General features: G+C 50.1%; 1 protein-coding gene across 1 annotated transcript; it reads right to left on the bottom strand.

Annotated features, from left to right (window-relative positions):
• Positions 1 to 260: 260 nt before the first annotated feature.
• Dhx37 (DEAH-box helicase 37) lies at positions 261 to 22,007 on the bottom strand. Its single transcript, XM_075978183.1, has 27 exons — positions 21,830 to 22,007; positions 19,510 to 19,679; positions 18,743 to 18,855; positions 17,601 to 17,940; positions 16,233 to 16,381; positions 14,999 to 15,091; positions 13,766 to 13,862; positions 12,653 to 12,766; positions 11,495 to 11,596; positions 11,238 to 11,352; positions 10,822 to 10,917; positions 10,528 to 10,610; positions 9,346 to 9,490; positions 8,558 to 8,634; positions 8,089 to 8,321; positions 7,041 to 7,152; positions 5,252 to 5,358; positions 4,977 to 5,165; positions 4,680 to 4,804; positions 4,471 to 4,587; positions 3,429 to 3,601; positions 2,441 to 2,555; positions 2,195 to 2,332; positions 1,943 to 2,037; positions 1,786 to 1,859; positions 1,293 to 1,390; positions 261 to 1,170 (listed from the first exon to the last, which is right to left on the bottom strand). The coding sequence occupies exons 1-27, from the start codon at positions 21,930 to 21,932 to the stop codon at positions 1,085 to 1,087; spliced, it is 3,459 nt and encodes a 1,152-aa protein (XP_075834298.1). The 5' UTR covers positions 21,933 to 22,007; the 3' UTR covers positions 261 to 1,084.
• Positions 22,008 to 26,967: the final 4,960 nt, after the last annotated feature.

The raw sequence follows: 26,967 nt of genomic DNA, 5'->3' as shown, positions 1-26,967 counted from the left end.
TCATGTACAGTGCCATTTTGACTGGTCTGAAATCTCATGTAGCTGAGATTTGTTTTTATTTTATGTATGTGTGTGTCTGAGGAACCAGAAGACCTAATCAATCAGATCCCCTGGAACTGGAATTACAGATGGTTGTGAGCAGCCATATGGGAGCTGAGACCCAAACCCAGGTCCTCTGTGAAAGCAGCGAGTACTTTTAACTGCTGAGCTATCTCGCCAACCTCCTGTGTAGTTTCGATGGGCATTTCTCAAACGGCTCATAAAGCTGAGTTTTACTTTATTATTAATGTGTTTATCTGCGCACATTATGTACAGTGCCTAGACAGCCCAGAATAGGGAACTGAATCCCTGGAACTGGAGTTACAGATGGTTGTCGGTCGCCATGGGGTGCTGGGAATCCAACCCAGGTCCTGGGGGAGAACAGCCAGTGGCATCTGCACCATCTCATAAGTCCAGGTTGAATATTTTGTCTTATCTGTTGCTGGTCACTTTCATTTCAGCTTTTGAAAATTGTGCATTTCATGCCAGGCGGTGGTGGCACATGCCTCTAATGCCAGCACTGAGAAAGCAGAGGCAGGTGGATCTCTGTGAGTTCGAGGCCAGCCTGGCCTACAGAGGGAGTTACAGGACATCCAAGGCTACACAGAGAAACCTTGCCTTGAAATATCAAAAAAATAAATAAACAAAAAACCAGAACTTGTTGTCTATGGAAGTCAAAGCAGGTCCTTTGCAACCAGTCTCCACCTGTGTAGAACAGGGCTCTGGGGCGATATTAGTCCAACCTTTCAGAACAGTCCCTGAGTTACACAAGTCTGCAATGCATCTGCTGCCTAAGATGCTATGAGGCTGGACAGGTGTGCTTGGGGGAATAGTCCACTTCCCTGTCCCAGTGTAGCCCCGTACAACCACAGGTGCTAATGTCACCTGTCTATCTTGTCAGAAGAGTCACAAAGAAGGCACCCACGGTCAGTGCAGCAGCAAGCTTGGCTCTGAATTGGGTCAAGGTAAAGAAGGGCTTCCAGGGCCATGGCGAGTCTCCTGGTAGCAGCCTAGGAGTCGGTTGACTATACAGCTCGGTGTGTGGTCAACCATCAGTGATAGGGGGCCAGATCTTCTCAACATCTGTGTGCATAGCCTTTGGGAGCCACTCACAGTACTCAGTCAGCAGGACTGTGGAAAGAGATGGCCAGGGTTAGAGTGCGATGACAGGGACTTGCTTGGCTGGACACACCACCATGGCCCATGGTATGGTTAGGTCCTTCCCCACTCCACCCCAGCCTGGTCACACTCACATCTGGGGCTTTTCTTCCATGCAGCCAGCAGGGCACCACGGGAGTCTGCCTTCTCAGCCACAAGGGCTTTCAATAGGCTCTCTGTCCTAGGTTGCAGCCTGTGAAGAGGGGGCAGCTGACTAGACCCAGAAAGGATGAGTGGACGCCCAACACAGAAAGCCTCCTGTACACAGTGGCAGCACATAGGGTCCACCAGCCCCTTGGGGTATACAGATGCTCCTTATCACGAGGGTACACTGGATTAAGTTGGGCCCATATAAGAAGCGGACACAGAGAAGAGGAAGAGGCAAGATTGGGATGATGTAGCCACTAGGAGAGACAGGTAGCGAGAGTTCTGGGTAGGGGTACAGGGTCCCTGAATCTTTTAGGGGGTGAAATGTGCTAGACGCACTGAGAGCTCCAGAATGAGACTCCTGTGGCTGTCATCCCCAGCATAAACAACTGACAAAGGAGCGAGGAGCCTCCTTTACAGTCTAGGAATATACTCTTGTACCTGGCCCAAGTCTTCAGCATGGTGCTGGGGCTAGACAGCAGGCAGCTCTTGAATGAAAGCAGCTTGCGGAAGACCTGGCGAGAGGGCATAGGCTGGCTGAGTAAGCCTGCAGTTCATGACACACAGGAAACAGGCCACAGGTAGCCCAAGCACCTACCTGTCCCTCCAGCAGAAACCGTGCAAAGTACTTGTAGCGGTCAATACCTTCAGGAAAGTCCACCTGCACAGCAGGGAGTGGCCAGCCCACGCGGTCTGGAGGATGGGAACATGTGATGAAGGACCCATGTTAGACCCATCCTCCCAAGCCCATCAGAGGAGCAGGAGAGCTAGGGTAACATCCTCAGGCACATATCCCAAAGCAGGGCATGGCTGCAGGTGGCCAGACACCAAGGAAGTGACCTCGACTTACAGAACACACTGGCCCGGTGGCAAAGTACCCGTCCAGACTCTGGACAGTAAGTGGGAGCTGGCTCCTCCAGGGGTGCTTCAAACTGGCAATAGGAAGGCAGCAGGGATGGGATCCACTGGATTTCCACGGTAGAGACACCTGAGGCCAGTAGAGGGCACAGTCAGGAGGCCTCACATGCTCTTCCAGACAGACAGGGTGTTCTACAGGTATCAGCCTGTGACTTGAGCCCTGGCGACTACACAGTACCTTTCATGTACATTTTGGTGGTCTCCACGATTTCCTGGTAGATCACGAACTCAGGCAGCTCTTTGAAGAGTACAGAGCTGGGATGGATGAAGACAGGGTCATCTAAGAGAGGAGTCTGCAAAGAGAGGTGGATGGAGGATCGTTTTAAAAAAAAAAAGCCTGAGCTCTCTGGGCCCTTCAAGTCCAACTTTCAGGATCCAACCATCAAGTCAGAGAGCCAATGACCAGGTCCAACTCAGGATGCATTGCTCCTTGGCCATCAACAGAGCTGAAACATGGGCCTGGGAAGATGACTCAATGAATAAAAAACTTGCCATGCAAACCTGGTGACCTGCTGGATGTCTGCCTGTGCATGTGTGCCCCCACACCCTAAAATAAATAGAGAGCTAGGACCCAGTGAGACGGCTCAGTGAATAAAGGCACCTGCCACCAAGCTTGGTAATGTGAGTTCATTCCCTGGGACCCACATGGTGGAAGGAGAAAAAGATTTCTGAAATTCTATGACTTCCGTATGTGCACCACAGACAAATGTACAAAGTAAAACGCAATCTCCATGTAGGGGCATAGCCTGGAACCCTAGCACTTGGGAGGTTGAGGCAAGAGGATCAACCTATTTCAAAAACCAGAAGGTGAGGTCCTTGTGTGGACAGACCTTAGACAAACAATACTGGGGGACGGAGGTAGCCCCAGCACACCAAGTACCACATAGGTCCTTCTGGTGAACTGGTTAGTATAAGAAAAACCAAAATCACTGGGCAATGGGTAGAAGGCTCAGCTTTCTCTGGGGCAGAGAAAGCCATTTCAGTTGACTGTGTTGTCTACACTGACCATAGTAAAGCCAGAGGGTTGACTTTATGGTGTAAAACTCAACTCTAGAAAATAATCTTGAAGAAGCTGAGGGTAACATCCTAACCTCCAATAAACAGCCCCAACTTCCTCTTTGTTGGGGCTTTCCCAGAAGCTATAGGTCCAGTCACCAAGGGCCCACCTTGTAGGCGTTCCTCCATTTGGGGTCTAGCAGATCCTCGCTCTGAACCCGGCGGGCTAGGTGGTCACCCAGGCCAGCTGCCATGATTTGCCGCAGAAAGGTCACCTGGCTTTCAGTAGGTGGCTGCATTTTGGGGTCCAGGAAGAGCCCGGCCTCAGGGCACACTGTGTTGACTGGGAGGAAGGTGAGGAAGAGGTGTGTGAAATCTAAGTCAGAGGAAGTCTGCCAGGCTTTCAGGAATCACCTAGCACTTGGGTCCCACCCACATAGTGTCTGATTCTGAATCACAAGTTAACAGTGGCTCCGCCCAGAGCCCCTTCCAAGGCCAAGGCTTAGATTCCCATGCTTGCAAAGCCCTGCCAATGGACAGCCATTCCAGATGGTAGGATAGTTACAGGAACCTCAGTCTCATCTGTCCCCTCTGCGGAAAGGTGGCCTGTAGGGACCTGTGGCCACACATGAACACCTGTCGTTGGTGTCAGGTGGCTGTCCACAATTGCAGGCTGTTGCATCTGAGGACAGACTGCCTAAGTGTAGCAGTGGACACGATAGCAAGCCCCAATAGCGCCCTGATACTGGGCAAGTACGGGCTGCAGAACAGCTATTGATCTGTGAGGCCTGGAGCTGCTGGAATAGCTTTGAGTTCCCAATTAGCCTTGGAGAGGAATTAGGCTGCCCAGATGCCCACTCTGTATCATAAGGTGGGGACATTCCTTGAGCCTAGAGGCTACTGACAGGAGCCACCTGTAGCTGAGTGTGAATCCTGTACCAATGAGGCCAGAACTCTGGGGACATGTGGAGGGAAGAAAGGTTCTGGCTGAACAGAGGAAGAGGACCAGAGGGGTGTGGCCAAGGGACAGACGACCTGAGGGACAGCCTTCTGGGTGAATGTGCAAAGGAACCTGTCTAAGGGCACTTGGAGTTGACTTGGGGTTGAGTCCATCTTAATGGGCAGGCAAATCAGCAAGTGTTGAGAGTCTCCATCACAGCAAACATGTGCAGAGAGCCCAGATGTCTGCCCACACTGTTGCCTGGGCTGTACCTGCAGTGGTCAGCTGGCCACGGAGGCGCCGGATCTCTAGCATGGCCTTGTAGCGCAGTCCATTAGCACGGCAAAACTGTGGTGAGCAGCCGGCGTACTCACAGGCTCCCACAGCACCTGTTGGGCACAGTAGGGTGTTCTCACTGGTTGGCTCCAACCCACTCCAAGCTACCAATCACCCTCCTTCATGCCCTAGAGATGTCACCAACCCAGTAGCACCATGAGGTCACCAAGCTTCAGAGATTCCCCCTGCCCAGCCCAGGTCCTCTTCATCTGGGCCACACGGGCTCGACGGCCCTTCAGCTCTGCAAGTTCCTCTTCGCTGGCAGCTGGTCTGTAAACATACACATGGCCCACTGGGCTTCAGCCCACTGCCCTCTGACCATCAGCGTCTCCACATCCTCACTGCTTTACCCTCTTTCACATACAGCAGCTCAGTTCCCCAGGCCACCACTGATCAAAGAGGGCACACAGGGCTCCATGGGATTAGACTGTCACCAACCTACCTGTCTAGCTCCTCAAAGAGCTCACGCACAGTCATGGCAGCCACAATGGCAATGGTGTAGGGCAGGCAACCATGCTGCTGGCTCAGTGCTAGCATCTTGGCGTAGCGGGGTGCCACGGGGAAGGTGGACATGGTCCGTCCCAGTGCGGTGATGGGGCAGCTTAGTTGTGATATCTGCAGCTTTTTCATTCTGGGGACAAGAGTCACAGTGGGTAGGAGCCATGGAGCCTGTACTTGGAGGCTTTGTGCATGCTTGGGTCCACCCTCCCCCACTACCTTTCATCTTTCCGAGGCGCCTGCAGAGCCCCCAGTGCAATCAGCAACTCCTCAGCGGCAACAAGGGCCTCCACAGAGGGAGGTGTGGGGAACGGGAAGTTGATGACCTGGGTGCAGGAAGGCAGGAGAGGAGAGGGGCAGAGTGATGCAGAGAAGCAAGTCTCATGAGTTCGCACAGGCTATACCAGGTACTGATCCCCTTCCCTCCAGTTTGTCCCCAGGGTCATGATAACTAGGACATGGGTCCTGAGTGCTCAGGAAGTTGTCAAGATCTCTCTAGGTCTATGTGCTAGCATGATCCCAAATTAAGCCTACTGTGTTCCAGGGGCCATCCTTGTCAACTAAAATCTAGAAGTTTAAAAGCAACCACATACAAATCATCATGCAACACTTAGAAAAACAGCCTGACAATTAAGCTATCATGCTTGAAAAATATAACCATGCATGCCCACAGGTGGCCAGAGGGATGAACGTCAAGTTCTCAATGATCACCTAAAGTATGTGAGTTTTCTTAACTCTGAACGGGTTGTTTGTAAGAAACAAAAAGAAAAATCACTATGGATTCGTAATCCTTAAAGGGACAGATTTCTTCCCTAGAATTCAACCCAAGACGAGGGCAAAGGCCTGTGCCACTCACTGCACACAGTGAGGCTGCAATCTTTTTAAGAGACAGAGTCTTGCCAGGCACGGTGGTGCACACCTTTAATCCCAGCACTTGGGAGGTAGCAGCAGGCAGATCCATGTGAGTCTGACCCTGGTCTACAAAAAGAGCTCCAGGCCAACCAAGGCTGTATCACCAGGCCTCGTCTCAAAACAAAGGGAGAAAAATATGGTTTTATTCTTGTGCTGAAACTCATGTTTCAGGCTGGCCTCAACCACAGCAATTCTCCTGCCTTAGCCTTCTAAGTGTTGTGGCTATAGATGTGAGCTATGATGCATAACTGAACCTGGAACTTCTATTCATCCTGTTTCTACATCCTGAATGTTGGGGTTTCAGGTATGCACCCCATATTGTTTATGTAGTGCTGGGTATAATCAAATCAAACTACATCCCCAGTCAAGGGTATATTCTTTATTTTTAAAGGTTTTTTTTCTTCTAATTTTAAATTTGTTTGTATGTGTCTGTGGATACACATGTGCCATTGAGCAAGTGTGGAGAACGGAGAACAACAAGCAGGAGTTGGTTCTCTCCTCCCACCATGTGGTTCCTTGAAACTTAAGTCCTCAGGCTTAGTAGCAGGTACCTTTCCCTGCTGAGCCATCACCCTGGACCAAGACTATATTCTTTACTTTCAAAACTTTCTTTTGGGTTCTGGGACAGGACCAGGACCAGATGCATTTTCAGCCATCTGGGTTCTGTTACTTACTACATGTATTCTTGAACAGAGACCGTCTCTTCCCTGCCTTGGTCTCCTTATCTGTTAAGTGGATATCTGGTTGTCATGGAGCAGGGTTAGGCATGGCATGCAGCATAAGCAGACCCTCTTTGCTGGACCACCTAATTCTGGAGTGGGGACAGGAACCCCAACTCCATCTGAGGACAATGCCAGTCAAGTCAAGATTCAGGGATCAGCAGGACATCTCTGAGTGCCCACGAACAGCATGAGACCTGGCTGTCCATAAGCCTCTGTCCCCAGGGGACAGGAAAGTTGTCCTCACTAGAGGCTGAGGGTCATCAGGGCATCTTCTAACAAACTTCAGGATGCTACTTCACTTGGTTTCCCTGGCAGGTGCAGCTCTGAGAGCACGGACTGGGAAGGCATGAAGGAGGTTACTGGCTGAGACTAACCTTCTCAATGTTGAGAGCCTTCATTTGCAGGATTAAGTCTTCCACTGGTCTGCGAGTGATCTCTGGGGGAGGAAACTGCTCAAAGTCCCCAAAAACAGCTGAGGAATACAGCCTTAAGAGGGAAGAAGTAGGGATCAGAAAGAAGAAAGCCAACCATGCCCGCCACTCACAGGGCCAGGCCCTCGTCTCACCAGTGGCAGTGAGCCCCACCTCCAGCTACACCAACTATATTCTCTTGTATTTTCTAAGTTTTCCCTTCTGAAAATTAAAATGGTACTGGAAGAACAGTAATAAAACTGCTCAAAGAGACATCATTAGGAGAAAATTCTGACCAGTGACATAACTGATGAGGATCTACCTCCTGGACTTCAGAAGAGCCCTCAAAGCCATCAGCAGACAGACAGAGCCTAATTTAGAACTGAGGACAGGTTTGAACAGAGAAGGCACGAAGAAGATGCTGAGGGCACTTGCCTGAGGGAAACACAGACCCTGCCTCATGCGACTGCAAACAAACAACGGGGCAAAGGTGTAAGATGAGAACCTGGGCACCTGGCTAATGGCTAGTTCCTCCACTACTGAGCATCAAGCCTAGAGCTCCACACAGCCAAGGATAAACAGACATCCAAACACAGGAAAAAGGAGCAACAACTTCAATGTGCAGCAGGAAAGGACGGTGGCAATGTGACAAGGCAGTGCAAAAGTGACTCAGCCAGCAGAAGCATGTCAAGACGATCCCAGAAACTCATCACACTGGGTGGTGGAGCCTGACAAAAGGGAACACCTAATGGGGATGTCCACAGGGAATGACCACTCACAGGAGCCACTCGCTGCCTCAATGGTGGTGACAGCCCAACTATGGAAGCACTTTAGAAGTGATTACTTCTAAATTAGTGAATTAGCCACCACCAACACAGCAGCCAAGGGGAAGGTAAAGCAGCCAGCAAAGTGGGAAGAGCTGTAGAACTAGTGAGGACACAGGGCCCACTTGCTGCAGAGGACAGCTGCAATTCTGCTTCTCCTCGCCTGAGTGCAGGAATAAGCGACCTACCTATAGCAATGTCCTGGCTCTGTCCGGCCTGCACGACCAGCCCGCTGGTCAGCGGATGCCTGGGAGACCCAGGTGACACGGAAGGAGGACACGCCTGTGACACGGTCATAATAGCGTTTTTTAACCTTCCCACAGTCCACCACATACTTGATGCCGGGGATGGTCAGGGACGTTTCAGCCACATTAGTGGCCACTACGCACAGTCTTGTCCCCTCTGGAGGAGGTTTGAAAACCTGGGGGAGAGAAGCAGGTAAGACAACATAAAAATCAGGTGAAAATCTACGAGACAGCAGTAGACAGATTGCTCTCAGCTAGGCAAGAACCATAACTGTCCACCAAGCTCCAAGCACAATCATCAGGAGTGGTTTCTATCATTTCCTCCACTACCAGGGCTAGTCAGAAAATAGATGGAGAAGCACTTGAGGCTTGAACCACCCCATCCTAATGCTCTCAAGAACTATCCCATTACCTGTGCCTGCTTCTCCGGGGCCAGCAAAGAGTAGAGCGGGAGCACGTGAAGAGGTAGGGAGGCATCTGGCTGCTCACCTGTGGTCAAGCATGGGACACTGGAGTCCAGGCTGGACAGATGGCATAGGCATAAGTCTAACTTTAGCTGTCTGGCAGCTCCCCATCTCCCCACCCCCAGGTTTGAGGGTTCGTATTCAGATACAGTACCAGGAAGACCCTGAATGCTGTTACTGCTGCCCAGCACAGGCCTGTGGTGCCTGCCTAAGAGCAGCATCCTGAGAGCAAGTTGGTCTGGGTGTGTGTCTGGGCAATGTGGCAGGCTGTGTTTGTATGGAAGGAGCCCTTTCCATAGAAGTTTCTCTCTCAAAAGATACACAACCTATACTGTGTTCAAGACAAGCTTCTGAGTATCTGGGACCACCTAGTCCACGCTGGACAATAAGAAGCTGTCCCATCAGCATACTCAAGAGGCCCTGAGAATCCAGATGCTTTCCCTGTTGCATGAGGCCTATGTGAGGGCAGGAAAGGCCAGCCTAGGGATGGTGACTCCAGCACTACCATAACAAGTATTAGGATCTCAGGAGACTGCAGCGGACAAAGCTATCAGAAAAGCCCACCCTCTGTGCTCACATACCAGCAGGAGCCAGGATGTGTTTGGTCACACGTATGAGGACAGGACTTAGATTCTTCTGGTCCCAGGGTCAACAGGGCCTATCATGCAACAGGGGCTCAGCAGCCCATGCTGAAACCAAGCAATGAACCCGAGGGCAGAGCTCTGCCAGGCCACACCTTCATTTGCCTCATTGTCACCCAGGTCCAGATCCAAGTCAGAGCCCAGGGCCTCCTCTTCGTCGTCCATCTCTGCCTCCCTGTCTTCATCACCTTCGCCGGCTGGCAGCACAGAGTAACTGTCCAGGTTGATCTGAGGCAATGCCTGGATGAGGAGACGTCAACACCATGAGGTCAGGCAACCTGGGTGTGAACCAAGCCACACACAGGGGAAAGACAAATTTGCTCACACCGGGCATCTCCTCACAGGGACATACGAAGTGAGGCCACTGGACAATAACCTCTGCCTCAGTTTCCTATATTAAAAATTAGGTATGAGGAGCTGGAGAAGTGGCTCAGAGGTTAATAGCACTTGTTCTTACAAAGGACCTGGGTTTGATTTCTAGCAACCACAATCATCTGTAATTCTAGTTCCAGAGGACCTAACTCCCTCTTTTCCCATGTATCAGGCATGGACACGGTACATACATACACACAGCAAAAACTCATGCACATAAAGTAAATCAATCTAAAATACTCCTTTCAAAGGTTAGGTATGAGTCAGGTGTGGTGATGCACATCTTTAATCCCAGTGTTCTAGAGGCAGAGACAAACTGATCTCTGTGAGTTCTAGGCTATCCTGGTTTGCCAGGATTACATAGTGACATTCTAGTTGAATAAGTAAACAAACAAATAAATTAGATATAAGCATGGGGTCATCCTACAAGGCTGCTCTGAGCTATATATACAGAGTTTAACAAGATTCCTGGGCCCCCTTAAGTGTAAAAGAGGGTAGAGTGCTATAATTTAGTAGCTACACCACCAACACTGCATCCAGCTATCAGAGTGCCTGTGGTGGCCCCTTCCTTGGCCGGCCCCCCCAGCTTCAGAAAGCAGATCTCCCTACTTTAGCAAGCAGCCGCGGCTCTATGTTCCAGGATCCTCCCAGGGAGACCTTGTGCTGTAAATCACAATGCACCCCCACTTGCAGTCTCCATAGCTGTACTATCCAGCAGGACACTCTGCTGTGGAATGGGGCTGGACCAGTGTGTCCCCCAGGAACCCCACATGGCTCACAGCCATCTTGGATGAAATAGACTTTCACTTTCGTTTCACTCTAGTTATACTTAAGCCCAAAGAGCTACATGAAGCTGGCATCTGGACAGCACAGGACGGCACAGGGCTCCCCAGGCTTCCATGTACCATGGCCTGGGCCTTCTTGGCCCTCGTCCGGGACTTCTTAAACCGCCGCATCCCTTCTGCTGAGTCCTTTTCCTCTTCCTTTTCTGGAAAGAGAAGACAATGCAGGAGCTAGTACTTCCCTCTCGTCACCCACAGCAAACTGCTGCGACGATGAGCGTATTACTGTGGGGACACAAAGGTGCAGCTCTCCCTAGGGACACTTAAGTGGAGGCTGATACCCCAACTAGAGCACCAGTTGCTAAGCCCAGGGGTAAGGGGGTGGAGGGCTTTGACAGGGAACTGTGGGTCAGTTACCTTGTGGCTGGGAGCAACGGTTGGGGAAGGCCTTCCTAAGCCGGCGGCACAATGCATGCACCTCGGCCTGCCCCGTGAGAAACACCAGGATGCCGCCTGCAGAGAGAATGCAGCCAGGGAAATAGGTACCAGGTAGGAAGGAATCAATTACCCTAGACCAGCAGAGTGGTGAGGGGTACCTGACAGATGGCAACACAGCAGACTCTCAGGGACAGAGACCATCTATACTTGCCCTCCTTTTCGAGAGGATGCTTTCACAGTCCCACTTCTACCTTAGATGTGGGGCAGGGGGGTGCGGGAACTAAGGCTCAGGAACAGAAACCATGCCACTGCGGTTTGACTGTAGGGTCAGAGGGCTGAAAGGCAAACCCGAGTCTTCAGTGAGGGAGGGATATGCCAGTCCCATCAGGCCTCACCTGCAGGCAACATCCGGTGGATCTTGCAGATCTTCCGAAAGCATTCGCCGCTGTAGTCATCCAATGGGGTCCGCTTGTTGAAATGGACTGTCACAGGGAACTGCCTGGACTCAACCTGTGACAGTCCACAAAGGTATGGGGATGTTGCAGCCCAGGGCCTCCTTCCTGTGACCATCTCTCTGCACTAACCCCTAAGACCACCAGATCTCACACGTCAAGTTCAGGTTGAAGCTGGCAGGGGCTTACCCAAATCTTACCTTGATGACCGGGGGAGGTGTGGTAAAGAGCCGCTTGTTCTGGGTGAAGTCCTCTACCCGGAGCGTGGCAGACATGATGAGCAGCTTGAGGGGCAGATGTCTCTGTGAAAGACAGCCTGGTGACTCCACATGGAATTTTGCATCTCTCAGCCCTGTGTTTACATATAACCAGCAATTGCATTCCTCAGGTTTCCCCCAGGAGAAACGAGACACAGTCACAGGGAGCCTGTCCACTGGGGCTCTACAGGTGACACAGGCCAGAGACCTGAACATGAGGCGAGCTAAAGGGGCCATGGCGGGATTCCACCTTCATGAAAGAGGCAAATGAAGAAGAGGGTCAGCACTGGGATGGGGCAGGGCTCAGCCATGGGACCCAGTGTCTCTTTCTGGAGGGACATAGAATACTCCAGAACTGACTGAATAGAGACAGCTGGACATTTCTGAGTTGAGAACTCCCCTTACCCATGGTCCATCCTGCTTATGGTCACATTTTGGGGAGATTATCACTGGTCCTTAGGCCCTCCCTGGTACTTGCTGCCTGCCTCTTTATCAAACTCCAGCTCAAAGATCCTGAATTTGCCTAATGCCTATCACCCTGGCCAAACGGTGGCTCCAGGAAGGCAGGAATGGTAGATCATCCTTTCCTGGTCACTGTCCATTACTACCGTCTTTAATGTGGCTGGGTACACGGCACTCCCAGAACACCCACTGAGCTGGTCTACTGAAGGACAGAAACAGGGCTGTTCATCAAGTTCCCTTCATGTCCCCAAAGCTGGTCCCTCACATCCACTGTCTGAGCACAGAGCTGGAAAGAGGAGCAAGCTTGGGGAGGGAGGAGCAGGCCTGGGGAGTAGAAGAATCAACTCAGCAGCCCTACAAACCCAAGAGAGCCTGAAGCCCTGGGGGAACCCTTTAGCTGGGTCCAGCAAGGCCTTCCCAGCTTTAGCTTTCTGCCTGAGCCTCTTGGATGTGGAGCAGCCACTCACCATGCATGACACTGGATCAAGGCCTGTGAGTTAGTACAGGCAGCGCAAAAAGACACAGCCAGCACCAGCAATACTGCATGCCCAGGGAAGGCTGTGTTTTCTGAGACCCTGCTCAGCCCAAGCCCCTGACAAGGCAGCATTCGTCTGCCATGCTTGTGTACTTCCTACACACCTTGGTCCGGAGAGCCACAATGCGTGACAGGAGGCCGAGAAGGATGTCTGTGTAGACGCTCCGCTCGTGGGCTTCGTCGATGATCACCACTTTGTATTTCAGCAGCAGGAAGTCCTGAGGGGATCAGGAGTTATACCAGAGTGTCACCAAATCCCCACAATCACAGGCATGGAACCGTGTGAACAAATCCCAGACTGCTCCCACCCCCTCAGAAGCTCCTAGAGGCCCCTGGAAGAAGTAGCTGGGCATCCTGATTGTCTGCAGCCATTATGCATGACCAGAAGCCAGTTGCTACTGCACACTGCAAATTCTCTTTTTTGAAAAAAAATTTGCTGTTGTAGGGTGTGGTGGTACCTGCAAAGGCAGGTGGATCTCTGAGTTCAAGGTCAGCCTGGTCTACAGATTTCTAGAACAGCCAGGGCTACACAGAGAAACCTTGTCTCAAAAATAAATAAATAAAATAGAAATAATAATAAAAAGATCTTGTCTTTTATTAACCTTATTTTCTTTTGACAGGTTAGCTATCCCAGATTATCTTTGAACTACATGACCAAGAATGACTTTGAATTTCTTATCCTCCTGCCTTTAAGTCAGTGGTTCTCAACCTGTGGGTCATGAACCCTTTAGGTCAAATGACCCTTTCATAGGAGTCACCTATAAGATCATTGGAAAACATAGATATTTACATTACAATTCATAACAGTAACAAAATTATAGTTATGAAATAATATGAGAAACTGTATTAAAAAGTTGTAGCATTAGGAAGGTGGAGAACCACTGGTCTAAGGGCTCGGATAGCTATTTTTTTTTCTGTAGGGCTAGGGTTGGAACCCAAGGCTTCATGCATGCTAGGCGAGCACTCTGCCAATTGAGCCAATGTCCCCAGTCCTCCTAGAAAAGATGGATACGCAAAGTCACATTGCTCACTCACCCCAGGCCCTCTCTGCTCACACTGACCCTGTGCCCTCCATCACTGGTAACTTCAGCATACTGATCAAGCAGCTGAACCTCCGAGAACGGACCTACTCAGCGTTCCGCACGGCAGGCACAGCGGGACAATGCCAGTGTGACACTCCACTCCACCCGTGTCCTGCATGAGACCAGACAACTGACCTTCTGGATCTCTTTGAGCAGCACACCATCTGTCATGAATTTGATCCTGGTTTCTTCAGTCACGTTCCCTTCATAGCGGATCTGGTAGGAGACAACACTGTGGGGGGAGGACTCATCTTAGGGAGGGTGATGTCTCCAGAGCTACAGGCAGCTGGGGCTTTGGCTACATGGTCCCTTCAAGAGAGACAGGGGAGGACCCTTCCTAAACATGCTCGTCCCAACTCTGGTCTCTGGGGCCAAAGATGGGGGCAAGATTGAGTGACAACCAGACTAATGTCACCAGACACACTGCAGATCTAGGACAGAGCGTGGCAGGGCTCACTGAAGACGAGCAGTTCTTTATTCCCAGAGCCACTCAGACAAGATGGTGGAGATGCTACAGTGCTCAGCACAGGTGGCAGCTACTGACACCAGCCTTAAGGTATCTGGGGTTCATTATCTTATTTGTGAACATGTAAACATTTTACAATAAAAGCTAAAAATTTAGAATTTGGAGGGGAGGGGCTTGGTGGTAGAGTGGTGTCCTAGTACATGCAAGTCCCTAAGTCCCATTCCCAGCACCAGAGTGTAAAGAAATCTAAGTCCCTGGCAGAGGGTTGTACAAACAGAATTCTAGGTTTTCATGGCTTTATACACTGGCTCATTAGCTAGCTACCACTTGTTCACAGCGAAGATATTTTGCCCCTTAATAAGTGTTGGGTCCTTCCCTGCTCTGCAGCCACTGGCCCAGCGGGTTAAGAGGGCTCTGCTGGACCGTCCCTGGAATGAGGCAAAAATGACTCCCACCACGGGGTCAGTGGTGGGGCACACCTTTAATCCCAGCACTTGGGAGGCAGAGGCAGGCAGATTGCTGTGAGTTCGAGGCCAACCTGGTCTATAAGAGCTAGTTCCAGGACAGGCTCCAAAGCCACAGAGAAACCCTGTCTTGAAACCGCCCCCCCCCCAAAAAAAACTCCCAGTGTTCCCTCCTTCCAGCAAGACTGCAAAGACCGGGCTGGAGAAATGGCTCAGAGGTTGAGAGCACTGGGTGCTCTTCTAGAGGTCCGGAGTTCAGTTCCCAGCAACCACATTGGCAACTCACAACCATCTGTAATGAGATCTGGTGTCCTCTTCTGGCCTGCAGGCATACATGCAAGCAGAATACTGTATGTGTAATTAAATAAATCTTTAAAAAAAAAAAAAAAGACTGCAAAGACCCTCTATCCCTCTATACCCCAGGAATCAGGGCCTCACCGCTGTGACAGATTCATCTCCTTGGCCACACGCTGGGACATAGCTATGGCAGCCACTCGGCGGGGCTCTGTGACACCGATGATGCTGTCCTCACTGGGGAAGAAGACACATTAGCCATGCCTATCTGTCCTGGAGTCACCTACACTCCAGGGTCAGTGCCTGAAGATGAAACCCAAAGCACAGGGTACAAACACCGCTTGCCCAGTGTCAGGACAGCACAGCCACAGGACAGTGGGGGCAGCCCACGTTCCACAGATGGGGACCTAACAGAACTTGGTATACCGCTGGGACACATTTCTAAGGGATACTGATAGGATGAGGAAGTTTCATCTGGGGCGGGGAAGGGCTGATGTGCACGGCACTCCTGAACAAATGAGGCCCATGTGTAAGCTGGTAAGCCAGAGAAAGCCAGATAACAGGGATGACAGATACACCCTGCAATGCTGAAGGGAATACTAGAACTCTGCATCACCTTGGCAACTTCTCTGCCAACTGAATTAACTTCATAGTAAGTTGAGGTGGATGGTGGGGTACAGAAAATTACATTGAGGGGCTGGAGAGATGGCTCAGAGGTTAAGAGCACTGGCTGCTCTTCCAGAGGTCCTGAGTTCAATTCCCAGCAACCATATGGTGGCTCACAACCATCTATGAGATCTGGTGCCCTCTTCTGGCGGGCAGGCATACATGCAGGCAGAACGTTGTACACATAACAAATTAATTAAAATAAAAAAAGAAAATTACATTGAGTGCACAGAACCTAGCAAGTTTCCATGTGCACAGACTGAACACACATGTGAGAGGATTTCCTTCAGCTTGGGTGGCCCACCTGGACCACACTCTTAAATGAGTCTGGCCCTCTGACCATCCCACATACTAATCACTTTGCTGAATGCCACATGCCAAGGGGACAAGGCACAGTGGTGAGCATGAATTACTGAGAACAGTGACATGACACACACGGTCATAAGAGGCTCACAGGGGCCACAGTAACACTACGGAACACATTCCATGAGCCTAACACTGGAGCTGTAGCCGCCAAACCCACGTGACCACTGAGTTTAGTGTCACTATCCCCATCTCACAGCTGACAACAGGCCCAGAGTGGCTGGTAATTCGTCTGAAGTCAGACAGCAGGCAGGATTGTGTCTACTGGAGCTCAGGCCCTTAGCGGTTCTTGGAACCTAAGTGTCCACTGTCCCCAAAGAGTAGAGGGACATCCCTGACCGAGCCCCACCTGCTGTAGCCAGCTTCGTAGAGAAACTGGGGCACCTGTGTAGTCTTTCCACTGCCAGTCTCGCCACACACAATGACAATGGGATGCTCAGCCACTGCCTCCATGATGGTTTGCTCTTCGGCGAGGATTGGGAGTTTGAGCCGCTCTTGCTGTGGGAGAAGTTAGAGAGAAGGGCTGCAGAACAGCAGGCGGAGAGGGTACCCCGCTCACACACAGGTCATGCATGGTACACAGTGTCTAAAACGGATAGGGTGGGGCTAAAGAGATGGTTTTGTGGTTAAGAGCACTGGCTGCCCTTCCAGAAGACCTGGGTTAGATTTCTAGCTGGTACATGGCAGCTTATAACCATCATCTTTAAGTCCAGTCCCAGGGGGACCAATGCCCTCATATGACCTCTGCAGGGACACATGTGGAGTACATACATACAGGCATGAAAAACACCCATACATATAAAATTTAAAAATTGTCTTTTAAAAAATAAAATAGTTGCCAGGCAATGGTGGTGCTTTAATCCCAGCACCCAGGAGACAGAGGCAGGCAGATCTCTGTAGGTTCAAGGCCAGCCTGGTCTACAGAGCAAGTGCTAAAACAGGCTCCAAAGCTACACAGAAAAACCCTGTCTCAAAAAACAAAAACAAAATAAAACAATTAAATAATTAGCTGGGCAGTGGTGGCACACACCTTTAATCCCAGCACTTGGGAGGCAGAGGCAGGTGGATCTCCATGAGTACAAGGCCAGCCTGGTCTACAAGAGCTAGTGTTCCAGGAAAGGCACCAAAAACTATAGAGAAACCCTGTCTCAAAAATCAAAATAAAGCCGGGCAGTGGTGGCGCACGCCTTTAATCCCAGCACTAGGGAGGCAGAGGCAGGCGGATCTCTGTGAGTTCTAGACCAGTCTGGTCTACAAGAGCTAGTGCCAGGACAGGCTCCAAAGCTACAGAGAAACCCTGTCTCGAAAAACTAAAAAAAAAAATCAAAATACATAAATAAATAAAATAAAATAGCTGGGCAGTGGTGGTGCATACCTTTAATCCCAGCACTTGGGAGGCAGAGGTAGGTATATCTCTGCAAGTTTGAGGCCAGCCTGGTCTACAGAGCAAGTTCCAGGTCAGTCAGTGTTGCTACACAGAGAAACCCTATCTCGAAACCCCCAATAAAAAATTAAATAAAATAAAAGGCATAGCCACTGGGTTGAATGGCTAAGGAGAAGCAACAGCCTGGGCCCCAGAAACAATGCTATACCACCCCCATGCCACATGAGAGCCCCATAAGGTGGGCATGACCACGTCCCCTTCTTAGAAGTAGATACTGAGGCCTCTCCACCAAGATATCCCATTAGTCTGTTTCTAACCCCAAGGAGAACACACCTGCATTTCAGGGGTGCGGTTCACAGGAATGAAGATGGCAGGCTTGGACAGGGGTGGAGGTGGGGCAGAGGCTGGTGATTTTGAAAATGCAGAGGTCCCAGATGGAGGGGGCTGCGGGGTGGGTACAGGGCTCTTGGCCCCAGAAGGAGCTGGTGGCAGATGCACTGTGTTTGCCCCCGTGCTGCCCTCAGGTTGGTCAGCTGTGTCCTCTTCGGGCTCTGAATCCCCTGAAGACTCCGATTCTTCCTCTGTTGATGATGATCTGTGGCGCTTCCGGTGGGCCCCACCAAGGCTATTGACTTTCTCCTGGCCCTGAGCTGCTGGCTGGTCAGGCTTCCTCCTGGGAAAACAGAAACTTCAGGCAGGGGCCTCAGGACATCTGACATGGCCATGGGGGCACCTCACCATGGGCCAAAGGCCACAACCCTTTGACCCCAGGCCCTTTGCACTGGCTGTTCCTCCTCTGAGGCACACTTGTCACACACTGACACACTGAGGCAGATTGTCACACTCAAGTGTCTACTCAAAGTCACCTACCAGGTACACTGCATGTCACTGGGCTCAGTCCCAATTGCCAATCCCTTTCCTAGACGCTCCCCCGTCTCCGCCTTACCTTTGGCTCGGTTTTCTATTGCAGGGTATATTAGTATTTGGTTAATGAACACCTGCACCTTTCAAAAGGAAGGGAGTATTTTGCTCCTTGTTGTACCTCAGGTCCCGTGAGGATGAGGCACTACACACTCAACCAATAGCAGTGCCCTAAACAGAGAAGCTGGGGGGAGGGGGGAATCAGTGTGTGGGCACGCACACACATGTTGGTCTGGGGTGTGCTGTCCTGTAGGAATGCCAGCTTGGGACGACCCCAAAGTTGTAATGGTCAAGCCCAGGTGGGAAGTGGGCTTTCAATGTGAAGCCTCAGAATTGAACAGTGACCACAAAAGACCTCAAGAGGGAGCCCCATGGCAAGTGCAGCCTTTGAGGTATGGGATCAAGGTCATGAAAATGTGACCTACTTATGACATAAGATGCCAGGCAGGAGCACGGCCTTTGTCAGAAGAGCATTCAGTATGGATAACCCTCCACACATTCCCACCCATGTAGGATGCCATGAGCTGTGAGCCCCCTCAGGCTCTGTGACTCACTCTTTGGTATGATACATGCGGTCCCCAGTGCCCAGCTTGGCTGTAGTGTAGAAGAGACTCATCTCGGCTTCCGAAACTTGGACTTCACTCAGTTTCTGGAGCAGTTCGGCACGCTGGGAGAGGCACGAGAGCATTAGTTATCAGGTAACTACTGACTGCTGACCGGGTCCCAGGACTTTTCCTGGGAGGAGACCAGGGTTTCTCAGCCTAGTTAATACTAGACTTTAAACCATAGGGCAGGATGTCACAACACAGCTATAAGGTCTTCTGGACAGACAAGTTAGCTCTGCCTTTGTCCTTACAAAATCCAGAGTCATGGGACACAGCTCTTCAGCACCGTGGTATGATCACTGGCTGTCCCTATGCCCAACAACCAGACTGAATAAAGCACGGCACCCCTTGCTGACCTGGGGAGAGACATGACTGCTCATCTGGCCACTCCCTAGGCTACCCACAGGGCCACATAACTTCTTTCACCCTGTGTGAGCTGCGGCAGTCTTGGCTTCACTGACTTTGACAATGTACGTTCCAGTTTTATACACACACCTCCTCATGTATGTGTCATGACTTTTAAATCAGGCCAGCATGATCAGAGCCTTGGATGTCACACGTAGCTAGTGGCTACCGTGTCACTGTACAGACACAAAACACTCCTCTCCTCTCAGAGAGTTCTACAAGACAACCTTGCTGCAGGAAGTACACGGGATAGAGATGCCCGAGCCCCATGATCTGCAGTGCTGGGGCAGACTGGCCACGGCAAGGCGTACCTGGCTCTTCTTCTGCTTCTGTTCTAAGACTTTCTGTAGCACCTTCCTCTCCTTCTTCGTCAGGGGCTTCCTCTCTTTCTTTGATGGGGGTGGCGCCTTGGCCTTCTTCTTCTTCTTCCCCGGCAACACGAGTGCATTGCTCGCATCCACTCCTTTTAACACATCCTTGTCTGAAAAGACAGCCTGTCTCACCACGGTGCAGGGAGTCCTGGAGGGTCCTCGATGCTTACTCATGACAATATCAGGTTAGGTCATCGCCTCCTGCAGGTGGTCTACATCACCTACGAACCTCTGAGTGCTGAGCAAGGGTCTGCGTTTCACAACTCTAAGTATCACCAAGCTAAGATGCAGGAGCTGAGGGATGTGGCTCTGGCAAAGGGAACCTAGGTAGCACGCTCAGAGCTCTGGGTTCCAACCCCAGTACTGCATAAAACCAAGCATGTTGGCACAGGTCTGTACAAGTGAGAGGGGAAGGCGAGAGGACCAGATGTTCCGCCACTCCTGACTACACAAGCCAGCCTGCGATACATGAGACCCTGCAGTGTGCTCAGAGCTCGGCTACTGAGCTATGGGCTGTACCACATCTACTTTAAAATTAAGAGCCAGGGAGTGCATGATTCCACAGAGGAACAGTTAGGCCCCATTTCATAGATATGGAAACAAAGGCCCAGGTAAGTGAAGTGTCTCACCCCAAACACCTCATACTTCTAGATCTTCTCTGATGTCCTTTTTTACAAACTCACCACCTTCCTGATCCAACCAAGGGGTCAAAGAATACCTTGGGGAGGCAGTCTCCAACAGATGGTGGGGTTCCATCTAGTAATATGCTTAGTCTTAGGAGCCTGGAAGATACACTCGTATCTAATGGATTACTCTCCAGCTTACTCTCCTCCCAGACCAGCCTGACCCTGGTGGCCATGTCCTCTAGTGCTCCAACAAACGCTCTTGCCCTCCCTTCTGGACTCCAGGCAGCATCTGAGATGGAGGGGGAAGTCCTTCTCAGAAGCTCCAGCTCAGCAACCTCTTCCCAGATCTCCTCTCCTTCAGGGCTGGACCTTTTTTGGTGAGCCAAATCAGTCTTAAATAAATAGCATCTATCACAAAATTGTTTATGGCCCCTGAACTTTCTGCCTTGCGCAGCTGAATCGATAGCTGCTGGGTTTCCTTCTATCCTAGCACCCACATCCAGAACTGAACTCACGTGGCTCCCTGGAACGACCCATACCTGCCTTCTCCAACAGCCTCACCAACGCCTATTCTGAGACTCATTCCTGTCACCATTGTACTCATACACAAGACCAGTCCATCAGCAAATCTAGCCAGCTCTCCTTCAGAATACACTAGGATCCAAACACTCTCTCCCTGGTCCAGTTATCAACTCGACCCTCCTACCCCATCATCCTTCAACCTGCACTGCTTTCCTGTAATGCCATAGCTAATATGCCGCTTGCTACACATTACCCTACCCTCCTCGGCTAAGCCTTTCTCAGCTCCCCGCTGAGAAACAGAGGTTGGGGACTGAGACAGGATCCTGCTTTGTGCCCCTAGCTGGCCTGGTACATGCGACAAAGTTCAGCTGGCCTCAGATTTACATCACATCGCTCCTGCTTCTGCCTCCCTCCGGCTCGGTTTATAGGTCTATCTGTCTCGAGCGCACACACCCTTTTGTTTCTTTGTTTTTTAAGACAGGGATTCAAACCTGTGTAACCCAGGCTGATCTCAAACTTTAGGGACCTTTCTGCCTCAACCTTCCTTCTCTTTAAAGTCTCAATCATCTCCACAACCCACGTACCCCGATGTTCCCTAGCCCCTGGGTTTCCTCTCTCATTTCTACCCACGGTTCTGACATCACATGGGAGGCCTTCCCCAGCACATCACCCACTACTAGCTTTGGCTCTCTCTCTCTCTCTAGTACCTCTCTGCATGCCTGCCATAGTCTATGCATTTTTTACCGTTTCCCTCTGGCCGTCTGCTTCAGGTAACCAGGCATGCCTGGAATGACAGGACTTTCCACCTCCTATTTTACTGTCATTACTCCCGAAGCCCAGAACAGTGTCCCCGCTGCTCAAAGTGCCCCAGCACCCAAGCATTGCACGCAGCCTGATGCACAGCTCACAGGTCTGGGCTGAAACACACATTTACGAGTCTCTAGCAAGGAAACTATTATAGAAGGCCTGGGAATGGATGCAAAGACCACATGTGCGCACCAAACTCCCGGCAGCATCCCCACATCGCAGTACTGGCAGGCTGTCACGCCCCCTGTTCGGATCACGTGGAACCCGGCTCCCACTCCAGCGACCCTCCGGGCCCGACTCCTCACCCTCGAGCTCCAGCCGCACAGGGGGCACTTCGGGGCCCTTGGCCGGCCGCGGCTCCGCCTGCAGCCGCCCCTTCACGTTGTAGCGGCGGCGCAGCTTCCCCATGACGACTCCGCCACGCGCGCGGCTCCCTCAGCGAAACTCACTGGGAGTCAGAACCAAGGCTCGAGACTTCCGGTCTGCGCATGCGCAAGAGCAGAACTTCGGGTGCTGAGAGGCGGAGCTGTAGGCCGGATCTGCCGGAAGGGGAAGCCGTAGCGGAAAAGGCGGGGCGCAGTCCACCGACGGGCGGGGCCTATTTAATAAGGGGGCCGGGCCTAAAAGTGTTTGAGGAGCCGGAGGTTCCGATTAAACTGTCCTCCTAGCTGCAACCTGAGGACTTTTGAATTGCATACTATTAATTTGGGGCTGAAGAGATGGCTTAGCGGTTAAGAGCAGTGACTAGCTCTCGGGTTCGATTCCTCGCAACCACAAGGCAGTTCACAACCACCTGTAACTACAGTTCCATGTGATCTCACGCCATCTTCTGGCCTCCGTGAGAACTGCACGAATGTGCATACACAAACATGTAAAAATAAAATAAACCACCAGCCCGTGCCTTTAATCTCAGCCAGAAGGCAGAGGCGAGCAGATCTCTGTGAGATCAAGACCATCCTGGTCTATATATTTCTCTACATAGTAAATTCCAAATCAGCCGTATCTACATAGTGAGAGCTTGTCTCTAGAATGGGGGAGAGGGGTTGTAGAGAGGGGCTAAGTGGTTAAGAACACTTGTTGCTCTTCAGAGGACCTAGTTTCAGTACCCAGCACCCACATAATGGCTCACAGTCATTTCTGACTCCAGCGACCTCTTCTGAAAGGGTACTAGACACACGTGTGGTGCCCATGTATGGCATGCAGGCAAAGTGGTCATGCCTAAATGAATAAAATAAATTTTTAGTATTAATTTTACTAAACTTGTAAAATATAATGTCTCCTCTCTTTTGCTTTGCTCATCTGTCTTTTTCTGATATTCCCCACAGGTGAGGTGCGTTAATTCCACAGGAAAATGTGTAAAATATTCCCACGGCAGGAACGGAAGATGTAAAAAGAAGGCATTTTATTAAATGGTTTAAAACTCACTCTGTCACTTTGTCTGAGGCGTACTCGGAAGCATTTCTCAACCCTGTAATTACCCCGCAGATAGAACAGTTCTATTGTACCACACTTGTTCTGTTTGAGAGTTAATTTGAATGGCAGGTGGTGGCACAGTGAAATCCCCACTCTTGGAAGGTGGAAGCAGAAAGGTGAGGCCAGGTTCAAAGCTGGCCTTGTCTATGGAGGAGTAAGCTAAAGGGCAGGCTGGCTTACCTGAGACCCTAGCTCTGCAGGGGTTCAAGAACACCCTGGAGGAAGACCCCAGACTCAAATAGTATATAAAAGCAAAGAGCCTTTATTTGGCAGAAACAGCCAGCATATGCAGGGTCATTGTTCACTGTACAAAATGGCAACAGCTCTGAGAGGAAGGAGCATGCAGGCTCCTTTCAAGCAAAGTTAGGGGAATTTCAGGAATGGTTAAGTCACCTCAAACATAACTGGTGAAGCAAGCAGCAGTTACATTAGTAGACTTTCAATTGACTGAGGCTTTATCTTTGGACATCCTTGGGTAAGTTTCAAGGGGGTTGCAGGAACTGTTGTTGAGACATTGTGGGGCCGACTTAGGCCTTGTTCGTGTTCTCTCCATCTTTGAATGTAATTTATCAATAAAGGGAGAGACACCTGTTTGCCCCTCTCAGAGAAATGAAACCTAAATTCAGTTGTAGAAGTGGGAAAGTTTAAACTGTTCAGCTCAAAAAAGAAGGAAAAGAAAAAAAAGGGTAAAAAGGGAGAAAAGAGGCCGAGTTTGGGTTGCAGAGCAAAATCCTGTCTCTGAAAAAAAAATTACAGGGTCTGAGGACACCTACCACTGAGTGCACATACCCACACACCGATGCACACATAACTACAATAAGGAATCTTGCTGGGCATGGTGGTGCATACTTGGCAGGTAGAGACAGTTGACTCCTAACCCTGACTATCTGAATTAAATCATGGATTGCATACACACACAATTTTAATATTTTTTAAAGACAGGGTTTCTCTGTGTGTAACCCTGGCTATCCTGGAACTCATCAGGTAGACCAGGCTGACCTAGAACTCACAGGGATCTGCCTGCCTCTGTCTTTCAAGTGCTGGGATTACAAACATTCACTGGCTTAGCAGATAAAGGGGCATCCCACAAAGCTTGATGACCTGAGTTCAATCCCCAGAACCCACATGGTAGGTGGAGAGAACTGACTCACTAAAACTGTCCTTCATATGCACATGGCAGCACGTGCACACACACACACACACACACACACACACACACACACACACACACACAAATAAATAAATGTAATAAGATAGCATATAAATAACAGAGATCCAGAAGATACAAAAAATGTCCTAGACAGTAAGAAGAGGCACACACAGCAGCTTGGGTGTATTTCCTAAAAGTGAGCAGTAGAAGGGTCTGGAGAGATGGCTCAGAAGATAAGAACCCACAATGCTCTTGCAGAGGATCAGAGTTCAGTTTCGAGAACTCTCAGTTGGTGGATTGCAGCTGCCTGAAATTCTTGCTTCAGGGAATCCAGCACCTTTGGCCTCTGAGAGCATATACCCACGCACTGGTATACACAGAGTTAAAAGGAAACAATCCTGCTGGGCACGGTGGTGGTGGTGGTGGTGGTGGTGGTGCATGCTTTGAACTTCAGCACTTCGAGGGGATGTGGAGGCAGGATGGTCTCTGTGAGGCTGAGACCAGGATGGTGTTACAGTCATGTCCAGGTCAGCCAGGGTTATATAGTGAAACCCTATTTCTCTGGGAGTTGTATTATATTTCCCTCTAAAATACTTTGTTTTGGGGACCAGGTCTCACTAGGTTCCCCAGGCTGACATGTTACAGAGATCTGCCTGCCTGTTTTCCAGTGCTGGGATTAAAGATGTGTGCTGCTGGGCTGGAGAGATGGCTCAGAGGTTAAGAGCACTGACTGCTCTTCCAGAGGCCCTGAGTTCAATTCCCCAGCAACCACATGGTGGCTCATAGCCATCTATAATGGGATCTGGTGCCCTCTTCTGGCATGCAAGCATACATGGAAGGACTGGACTGCTGTATACATAATAAATAAATAAATCTTTAAAAAAAAAAAAAAGATGTGTGCTGCTTGCTGGGTGGTGGTGCACGCCTTTAATCCCAGCATTCTCAAAGACCAAAAAAAAAAAAGTTTATCACATGAAAATATCAGTAAAAATATATATGAAAAGGCAATCCATAAAGAAGTAAATCAAACCTCCAATAATATTTGAAACTTCTACAATTTAGAAGAATAGAGTTCAAAAGTAACTTTCAAGTTTTCTCTTGTGTGGGTGCTGGGGATTTGAACTCAGGTCCTCAGACTTGTACAGTAAACATTCTCACCTACCAAGCCATCTCAGCTTTCATTTCCCCTTTTTGTGGTGCTGGGGATGGGCCCAGGACCTTTGCATGGGCTCGGTGCATGCTTCCCACTGTGCTGTGCCCTGGCCCCAGTGTTCTCTCTTTGGACTGGATCCAGGTTTATTTTCCATTGTCTCAAATGTCTGACTATACCTGGCTTGTTTGATTTAGAGCGTGAAGGAAAGCGGAAAATTTATTCTCTGAAGGTTCCATCATAGAGTCTATGAAATACATTGAGGATATAGAGGTTGCAGCAGAAAAAAAAAGAACTACCCAGTTCTGGGCATACACACGCACAAGACACCCTCAAGATAAGACTGAAGAAGGGCCAGGCCGAAGAGGGTGGAGGGTTAGCTATGCAAGGGTGAGGAGAAGAGCAGCGGGCAAAGGTTGTCTTGTCTCCAGAGGATTTGTCAGCATAGGGGCTGGGCTATGGCAAAGTCCCTCAGGAGATTTCAGGGAATTTCTAGTTATCTAGGACCCTCAGAGGAAGCCCTTTCCTGCCTACCAGGTACCACAAATCCCTCTGTGGGAGCAATCAGCTATATAGGCATGATGTTTCCCGGATTTTATTTATTAATTTAATTTGTATGGTTCTGGAGATTGGATTTAGGGCCTTCCATGCACTAGACAAGCAAACGTCCTGCAGCTAGGCTACATTCCCAGTCTTTTAAAAGAGAGATTTATTTTTATGAATGTTTTGTACAAGGCCTCACTAGGTTGCCCAGGCTGGCCCTCTACTCATTCTGTAGTCTAGGCAGGCTTTGAATTCATTCTCTTCCTGCCTTAGCTTTCCATAGCCAGAATGACAGATCTGAGTCATTGTTTCATTATTATTATTATTATTATTATTAATTATGTTTCGAAACAAGCTTTCACTGTGTAGCTCTGGTTGTTCTGGAACTTGGTTTGTAGACCAGGCTGGCTTCGAACTCACAGAAATCCTCTTGCCTCTGCCTCCTGAGTGCTGGGGTTAAATTAAAGGCGTGCACAACTGCCGCCCTGTTGTTTTATTATTTTTAAATACAAATATATAATCTCTACTCGTTCCTTGCCTGCCGAGTCCTCCCATGTACCCTATTTTATTGTTTTTGAGGCAGGTTCCTACTATGTAGGGCTGGCCGGCCTGGAACTCAGGGTATAACTTAGGCTGGCCTGACTTTCCTCCCTCGGCCTCGCTAGGGTTAGATTTACAAGCACACACCATGCCTGTAATAATGATTATCGTGGCTCTTAAATCTTTCAAACCCATACTCCTCTGGTCCTTTTGCCTGCCATGCCATGAGGTTCATACATATATAAGAAGTCCAGTGGCTTTTCATGTAGGAAGCCCCTAATTTTAGATTGTAAATTCCTCCGGTACATTTGGACTCTTCGCACCCTTAAGTCCCTCTAGGTGGCGCAGGTACTTCCTGACACCAGCACTGACTGGCGGGACCAACTCTAGACACCCTCCCCCACCCAACCTCTTTTGACTTGAGACCGAAGGAATACCCGGTGATCCCATCAAATCCTTTATAAAGGGCTGCACAATACCAAACCACTTATCCGGTTCCCTCCTCGCGCATAAGGTCGCCTTTCCTATCCCATCACCAACTTCCCCTCTCCAACCACTTCGTTGGCTCGGAAATGCCATCCCTGCAG

The sequence above is a fragment of the Microtus pennsylvanicus genome, chromosome 1, assembly GCF_037038515.1.
Source record: "Microtus pennsylvanicus isolate mMicPen1 chromosome 1, mMicPen1.hap1, whole genome shotgun sequence".
Classification (NCBI taxonomy): Eukaryota; Metazoa; Chordata; class Mammalia; order Rodentia; family Cricetidae; genus Microtus; species Microtus pennsylvanicus.
This window is presented reverse-complemented; position numbering and strand designations above follow the sequence as displayed.

Excerpts from the sequence above, each read along its gene's own strand:
- Dhx37 (XM_075978183.1), bottom strand. The coding sequence starts at position 21,932 with ATGGGGAAGCTGCGCCGCCGCTACAACGTGAAGGGGCGGCTGCAGGCG. Across the intron at positions 12,767-13,765 it reads TGCTCAAAGAGATCCAGAAG|GACTTCCTGCTGCTGAAATA; the intron begins GTCAGTTGTCTG and ends TGATCCCCTCAG. Across the intron at positions 10,611-10,821 it reads CCGTTGCTCCCAGCCACAAG|AAAAGGAAGAGGAAAAGGAC; the intron begins GTAACTGACCCA and ends TTCTCTTTCCAG.